Source organism: Phoca vitulina, unplaced genomic scaffold (assembly GCF_004348235.1).
Source record: "Phoca vitulina isolate PV1807 unplaced genomic scaffold, GSC_HSeal_1.0 scaffold39, whole genome shotgun sequence".
Classification (NCBI taxonomy): Eukaryota; Metazoa; Chordata; class Mammalia; order Carnivora; family Phocidae; genus Phoca; species Phoca vitulina.
Genome location: NW_022589742.1, coordinates 10,920,962 through 10,929,650, shown reverse-complemented (window position 1 = coordinate 10,929,650; position 8,689 = coordinate 10,920,962). Strand labels below are relative to the sequence as shown.

Genomic DNA, 8,689 nt, shown 5'->3' with positions numbered 1-8,689 from the left:
GCCTGGATGCCCCAGGCGGGGCTGCCGGAGCTGGGCTACGGTGCTGCTGAGGATTGCCGGCCCTTCCTGGACCCTGGTAAGGCAAGGGGTTGACTTCCTTTCTGCGGTTCGTAGTTTAGAGCTGGAGAGCTCCCCAGCTTTGGGGGTGGGTTAGAAACACCGAGTACTGGATGGAAGCGGACCACTGCGATAAAGGGGAGGAGGAGGGATCCCTCTCTGGGAACGAAGCGCGGGACATCACATGGGATTCAAAACCCCTTCAGCTAATGACCCCGCTCAAAAAGCCTATTTTTCTCTCTTCAATTTTTTTGTTGTAAAACACACATAAGATTTAGTATCGTAATCATTTTGACGTGTATAGTTCAGTGGTATTGAATACATTCGTAATGTGAAACCATCCCTACCATCCATTTCCATAACTATTTTCGTTCTGTAAAACTGAAACCCCATACTCATTTAAACAATAACTTCGCATCTCCCCAGACCCTGGAGACTACCATTCAACTTTCTGTCTCTCTGAATTGGACTCCTCTATGTACCTCATATAAACGGAATCATACAGTATCTGTCATTTTGTGACTGGCTTATTTCACTTAGCAGAATGACCTTAAGGTTTATCCAGGTTGTAGTGAGGGTCAGTGTTTCCATCCAAGTAAAGGCCAAATAATATGGCACTGTGTGTCTGTGCCACAGTTTGTTTATCCATTTTCCATAAGCATGTACTTGGGTTGCTTCTATGTTTTAGCTGTTGTGAATAATGCCTGTATGAACATGGGTGCGCAGATATCTTTTTGAGACCCTGCTTTTACTTCACTGGGGCATATGACCAGAGGTGGAATTGCTGAGTCACGTGGGAATTCTGTTTTTAATTGTTTGAGGAGCAGCCCCTCTGGTTTCCACAGCGGCTACACCAGTTTACATGCCCAGCAGCCGTGCATGACCTTTCCAGTTTCTCCACATCCTCACCAACCCTTGTTGCTTTCTGTTTTGTGATAGTAGCATTCCTAATCGGTGTGAGGTGGCATCTCAGGGTAGTTTGGATTTGCACTTCCCAAGTGATTAATGGTGTTGAACATGTGCTTATTGACCATTTGGATATCTTCTTTGGAGAATGTCTGTTCACGTTCTTTTTTGCACATTGCAAAATCAGGTTGCTTTTTGTCGTTGAATTTTAGAGTTCTCTGTATATTCTGGATATTCATTCTTTATCAGATAGGATTGGCAAATATTTTTCCCATTTGTGGGTTGCCTTTTTACTCTGTTGAAGCTTTTGATAAATTTTTAAATTTTTCGTGAAGTACTCTGTGTCCACTTTTTTCTTTTGTTGCCTGTACATTAGCTGTCATAGCCAAGAAATTATTGCCAAGTTCAACGCCTTGAAGCTTTCCCTCTGTTTTCTTCTAAGAGTTTTATAATTTTAGGTCCTAATTTTAGGTCTTTGACCCGTTTTGTGTTAATTTTTTTTTTTTTAAAGATTTTATTTATTTATTTGACAGAGAGAGACACAGCGAGAGAGGGAACACAAGCAGGGGGAGTGGGAGAGGGAGAAGCAGGCTTCCCGCTGAGCGGGGAGCCCGATGGCGGGGCTCGATCCCAGGACCCTGGGATCATGACCTGAGCCAAAGGCAGACGCTTAACGACTGAGCCACCCAGGCGCCCCTGTTTTGTGTTAATTTTTGCATGTGCTCTTATGTAAGGTTCTAACTTCATTCATTTGCACATGCATAATCCAGTTTTTCTAGCAACATATGTTGAAAAGTGTATTGTTTCTCTGGGCGCCTGGGTGGCTCAGTTGGTTAAGCAACTGCCTTCGGCTCAGGTCATGATCCTGGAGTTCTGGGATCGAGTCCCGCATCGGGCTTCCTGCTCAGCAGGGAGTCTGCTTCTCCCTCTGACCCTCCTCCCTCTCATATGCTCTCTCTCTCTCTCATTCTCACTCTCTCAAATAAATAAATAAAATCTTTAAAAAAAAAAAAGAAAAGAAAAGTGTATTGTTTCTCTGTTGAATGAGCTTGCTATCATTGTTAACAATCATTTCACCATATATATGAAGGTTTATTTATGGGCTCTCTATTCTATTCCTTTGGTCTATATGCCTGTCTTTATGCCAGTAACAAACTATTTTGATTACTGTTACTTTTTATTAAGTTTTGAAATCAGGAAGTGTGAGACCTCTAGCTTTTTTTGTCCTTTCCAAGATTTTTTTTGTCTGTTTGGGCATCCCTGGAGATTCCATATAAATTTTAGGTATGGATTTTTCTATTAAACTTTTTTTTTTTTTTTTTTTAAGAGAGAGAGTAAGCAGCAGTTGGGTGTAGAGGGAGAGGGAGAGAGAGAATTGTAAGCAGGCTCCATGCCCAGTACGGAGCCTGATGTGGGGCTCGATCTCATGACCCTGAGATCATGACCTGAGCTAAAATCAAGAGCTGGACGCTTAACTGAATGAGCCAGCCAGGTGCCCCTGGGCTTTTCTATTAATGCAAAAAAGAGTATCATTGGGTTTTTTTTTAATTTATTATTTTTTAAAAGATTTTATTTATTTATTTGACAGAGAGAGAGAGAGAGAACACAAGCAGGGGGAGCAGGAGAGGGAGAAGCAAGCTCCCCGCTGAGCAGGGAGCCCAATGCGGGGCTGGATCCCAGGACCCTGGGATCATGACCTGAGCCAAAGGCAGACGCTTAACAACTGAGCCACCCAGGCGCCCCGCTCATTGGGGTCTTGATAGAGATTGTATTGAATCTGTACATCACTTTTGGTAGTATTGACATCTTAACAATATCAACATGGGATGTGTTTTCCTTTATTTATATCTTCCTTAATTTCTTTTACCAATGTTTTGTAATTTTTATTGTACAAGTCTTTCACATACTTGTTAACTCCTAAGTATTTTATTCTTTTCGATGCTATCGTAAATGGAATTGTTTTCATAGTTTCCAGAATTTTTCATTGTTCATTGTTAGTATATAGAAATGGAACTGATTTTTGCAAGTTCATTTTGTATCCTGGTACTTTGCCGAATTCATTTATGAATTTTAACGATTTTTTAATGCAATCTTCAAGGTGTCTACATATTAGATCATATAATCTGCCAATAGAGGTCATTTTACTTCGTCTTTTGCAATTTGAATGCCTTTTATTTCTTTTTATTGCCTAATTGTTCTAGCTAGAACTTCCAGTACTGTGTTGAATAGAGTGGCCAAAGCAGGCATCCTTGCCTTCTACCTGACCTTAGAGGAAAGCTTTCAGTCTTTCACCATTGAGTATAAAGTTCCCTGTGGGTTTTTCATATATGGCTTTTATCATGTGGAGACAATTTCCTTCTGTTCCTATTTTGTTGAATGTTTTTTTTTTTTTTATCATGAAAGGGTGTTGAATTCTGTCAAATGCTTTTTCCATATCATTTGAGATGATAATGTGTTTTTTTTCCTTCATTCTGTTAATGTGCATTGCACTGACTGATTTTCATATGTTGAAACATCCTTGCTTTCCAGGAACAAATATCACATGGTCATGGTATAGAATCCTTTTAATATGCTGCTGAATTCAATTTGCTATTTTTTTCAGGTTTTTTTGTATCAGTGTTCATAAGGCATATTGGTGTGTTATTTTCTTATAGTGTCTTTTCTGGCTTAGTATCAGGGTAATGTTGGCCTCAGAGAATGAGTTATGAAGTGTCTCCTCCCCTTCATTTTTTTTTTGAAAAGTTTTTTTTTAAGATTTTATTTATTTATTTGAGAGAGAGAGCACAAGCAGGGAGAGGGGCACAGGGGGAAGGAGAAACAGGCTCCCCACTGAGCAGGGAGCCCAACCGCGGGGCTTGATCCCAGGACCCTGAGATCATGACCCGAGCGGAAGGCAGACGCTTAACCAACTAAGCCACCCAGGTGTGCCTTTTTGAAAAGTTTAAGAACAGTTTGTATTAGTTCTTCTCTAAATGTTTGGTAGAATCTGCCAGTGAAGCCATCAGGTCTAGGGCTTTTCTTTGTTGGGAGATTTTTGATTGTTGCTTCAATCTCTTTACTGGTTATAGGTGTATTCAGATTTTTCTATTTCTTTATGATTTAGTCTTGGTAGGTTTTGTGTTTCTGGTAATTTATCCATTTCATCTAGGTTATCCAATTTGTTCGTGTACAATTGTTCATAGTACTCTTATAATTCTTTTTATTTATGTAGAATCATTGGTAATACCACCACTTTAATTTTTTTTTTTAAGATTTTTTATTTATTTTTTAACAGAGAGAGAGACAGCAAGAGAGGGAACACAAGCAGGGAGAGTGGGAGAGGGAGAAGCAGGCTTCCCGCCGAGCAGGGAGCCCCATGTGGGACTCGATCCCAGGACCCCGGGATCGTGACCTGAGCCGAAGGTAGACGCTTAACGACTGAGCCACCCAGGCGCCCCCACCACTTTAATTTTTTTAATTCTTTATTTAAATTCAATGTAGTTAACATACTGTATTAGTTTCAGAGGTAGAATTTAGTGATTCATCAGTTGCAAATAATACCCAGTGCTCATTCCATCAAGTGCCCTCCTTAATGCCCATCACCCAGTTACCCCATCCCCCCACCCACCTCCCCTCCAGCAGCCCTCAGTTTATTTCCTAGAGTTCAGTGTCACTTATGGTTTGCCTCCGTCTCTATTTTCATCTTACTTTATTTTTCCTTTTTATTTTTAATAATTTGAGCCTTCTTTCTCTTTTCCTTAGTGCATCTAGCTAAACGTTTCTCAACTTCATCGATCTTTTCAAAAAACCAATTTTTGGTTTCATTGATTTTCCCTATTGTCTTTCTAGTCTATTTTGTTTATCTCTGCCTATTCTTTTTTTTTTTTTTTTTAATTTTTTTATTGTTATGTTAATCCCCATACATTACATCATTAGTTTTAGATATAGTGTTCCATGATTCATTGTTTGTGCATAACACCCAGTGCTCCATGCAGAACGTGCCCTCCTCAATACCCATCACCAGGCTAACCCATCCTCCCAACCCCCTCCCCTCTAGAACCCTCAGTTTGTTTTTCAGAGTCCATCGTCTCTCATGGTTCTTCTCCCCCTCCGATTTCCCCCCCTTCATTCTTCCCCTCCTGCTACATTCTTCTTCTTCTTTTTTTCTTTCTTAACATATATTGCATTATTTGTTTCAGAGGTACAGATCTGAGATTCAACAGTCCTGCACAATTCACAGCGCTTACCAGAACACATACCCTCCCCAGTGTCCATCACCCAGTCACCCCATCCCTCCCACCCCACCCCCCACTCCAGCAACCCTCAGTTTGTTTCCTGAGATTAAGAATTCCTCATATCAGTGAGGTCATATGATACATGTCTTTCTCTGTTTGACTTATTTCGCTCAGCATAATACCCTCCAGTTCCATCCACGTCGTTGCAAATGGCAAGATCTTATTCCTTTTGATGGCTGCATAATATTCCATTGTATATATATACCACATCTTCTTTATCCATTCATCTGTTGATGGACATCTTGGCTCTTTCCACAGTTTGGCTATTGTGGACATTGCTGCTATAAACATCGGGGTGCACGTAGCCTTTCGGGTCCCTACTTTTGTATCTTTGGGGTAAATACCCAGTAGTGCAATTGCTGGATCATATGGTAGCTCTATTTTCAACTTTTTGAGGAACCTCCATACTGTTTTCCAGAGTGGCTGCACCAGCTTGCATTCCCACCAACAGTGTAGGAGGGTTCCCCTTTCTCCGCATCCCCGCCAACATCTGTCATTTCCTGACTTGTTAATTTTAGCCATTCTGACTGGTGTGAGGTGGTATCTCATTGAGGTTTTGATTTGGATTTCCCTGATGCCGTATCTCTGCCTATTCTTTATTGTTTCCTTCCTTCTGCTAGCTTTGGGTTTAGTTTTTTTCTTTTCTTATTAGTTCCTTAAATTATAAATTTATGTTATTGTTTTGAGATCTTTTTTGTTTACTAATGTAAGTACTTATAACTATAAATTCCCTACTTAGCATTGCATTCATTGTGTCTCATAAGTTTTGGTACTTTGCATTTTCATTTTCATTTATTTCTAAGTATTTTCTAATTTTCTTTGTGATTTCTTGCATACATTGGTTAAGAGGTGTTATTTAATTTTCACAAATTTGTCAAGTTTCCAGTTTTCCTTCTGTTCTAACTTCATCCCATTGTGGTTGGAGTATGTACTTTGAATGATATCTGTATTTTTAAATATATTGGAACTAACTTGTGGCCTAACATATGGTCTGTATCCCAGAAACTGTCTCATGTGCACTTGAGAAGAATCTGACATTTTTATTCTAGTCATCTTAGTAGGTGTTAAGTGCTATCTAATCGAGGTTTTGATTTGTGTTTCTTCAAAGACTAATGGTGTTGAGCATCTTTTCATGGGCTTATTGGTCATTTGTATACCTTTATTGGAGAAATGCCTATTTAGATTTTTTGCCTATTTTTAAATTGGATTATGTGTATTTTTATTATTGAGTTGTGTATGATCTTTGTATATTCTAGATAAAAGTCTGTTACTAGATATATGACTTGTAAATATTCTTTCATGTTCTGTGGTTTGTCTTCTCACTTTTTCTTTTTTTTTAAATTTTATTATGTTATGTTAATCACCAGACATTACATCATTAGTTTTTGATGTAGTGATCCATGATTCATTGTTTGCGTATAACACCCAGTGATCCATTCAGTACGTGCCCTGTTTAATACCCATCACCAGGCTAACCCATCCCCCACCCCCCTCCCCTCTAGAACCCTGTTTGTTTCTCAGAGTCCATAGTCTCTCATGGTTCGTCTCCCCTTCCAATTTCCCCCTCTTCATTTTTCCCTTCCTACTATCTTCTTCTTTTTTTTTTTTTTAACATATAATGTATTATTTGTTTCAGAGGTATAAGTCTGTCTCACTTTCTTTTTTAAAAGATTTTATTTATTTATTTGAGAGAGAGTGAGCGAATGAGAGAGCACGAGCAGAGAAAGAGGGAGAAGCAGACCCCTGCTAAGCAGGGAGACCAAGGCGGGGCTCGATCCCAGGATCCTGGCTGGGATCATGACCTGAGCCGAAGGCAGACACTTCAACTGAACCACCCTGGTGCCCTTCTTTTCACTTTCTTAATAGTGTTCTTTGTAGCACAGTTTTTTTAAATTTTGATGAAGTCCAATTTAATTATTTTTTCTTTTGTTGGTTGTGTTTTTTATGTCATATCTTAGAAATCATTGCCTAATACAAGGTCGTGAAAATTTACCCCTAAATTTTCTCCTAAGAGTTTATAGTTTCAGCTTGCATTTAACACTTTAATTCATTTTCAATTAATTTTAGTATAAGTTGCACAGTAACGGTCCAAATAATATGTATATTTATATATATTTTTTTAAAGATTTTATTTATTTACTTGAGAGAGAGAGTATGAGCAGTGGGGAGGGGCAGAGGGAGAGGGAGAAACAGGCTCCCCGCTGAGCAGGGAGACTGACATGGGGCTCGATCCCAGGACCCTGGGATCACAACCTGAGCCAAAGGCAGACGCTTAACCGACTGAGCCACCTAGGCGCCCCTATTTATATATATTTTTGCATGTTCAGTTGTTTCAGCATGATTTGCTAAAAAGGTCATTCTTTTCACATTGAATGGCCTTGAAACCCTTGTCAAAAATCAGTTGACCACAGGTATATAGGTTTATTGCTGGACAGTCATTTCTATTCCATTGATGTTGATGTCTATTCTTATGGAAATACCACACTGTCTTTATTATTGCATTGTAGTATGTTTGGAAATACGAAAACGTGAGGGCTCTCAACTTTTTTCTTTTTCAAGATTGTTTTGGCTGTTCTGAGTTTGTTACAATTCCATGTGATATTTAGAATTAGCTTGTCAGTTTCTACAAAGAAGTCAGCTGGGATTCTGGTAGGGGTTGTGTTGAACCTGTAGATCAATTTGGGGAGTATTGCCGTGTTAACAATATTAAATTTGTGATGCATGCACACGGGGTGCTTTTCCATTTATTTAGATCTTATTTCAGTTTTTACAATATTTTATAGTTTCCCAAGTATAAGTTTTAAACTGCTTTTATTAAATTTGTTCCTAAGTAAATTTTATTCTTTTTTTTTTTAAGATTTTATTTATTTATTTGACAGAGAGAGAGACAGCGAGAGCAGGAACACAAGCAGGGGGAGTGGGAGAGGGAGAAGCAGGCTTCCCGCCAAGCAGGGAGTCCGATGCGGGGCTCGATCCCAGGACCCTGGGATCATGACCTGAGCTGAAGGCAGACGCTTAACGACTGAGCCACCCAGGCGCCCCTAAATTTTATTCTTTTTAATAGCATTGTCAGTGGAATTGTTTTCTTTTTTTTGAATTTTATTTATTTATCAGAGAGAGAGGGAGAGCACAAGCAGGGGGAGTGGCAGGCAGAGAGAGAGGCAGGCTCCCTGCTGAGCAAGGAGCCCGATATGGGACTCAATCCCAGGACCCTGGGATCATGACCTGAGCTGAAGGCAGACGCTTAACTGACTGAGTCACCCAGGTGTCCCTGGAATTGTTTTCTTAATTTCATTTTTGGGTTGTTCATTACAAATATATAGACGGGCACCTGGGTGGCCCAGATGGTTAAGCGTCTGCCTTCAGCTCAGGTCATGATCTCCAGGTCCTGGGATCGAACCCCACGTCGGGCTCCCAGCTCAGCAGGGAGCCTGCTTCTCCCTCTCCCTCTG

At 39.9% G+C, this 8,689-nt stretch overlaps 1 protein-coding gene across 1 annotated transcript in view; it reads left to right on the top strand.

The window, feature by feature from the left end:
• The first annotated feature begins 6 nt into the window (after window positions 1-6).
• ZNF449 (zinc finger protein 449) overlaps window positions 7-8,689 on the top strand; it is a 20,672-nt gene continuing 11,989 nt past the window's right edge. The window contains exon 1 of the mRNA XM_032428295.1: window positions 7-76. Coding sequence (XP_032284186.1) covers window positions 7-76 — 70 coding nt within the window. The remainder of the gene's footprint in view (window positions 77-8,689) is intronic.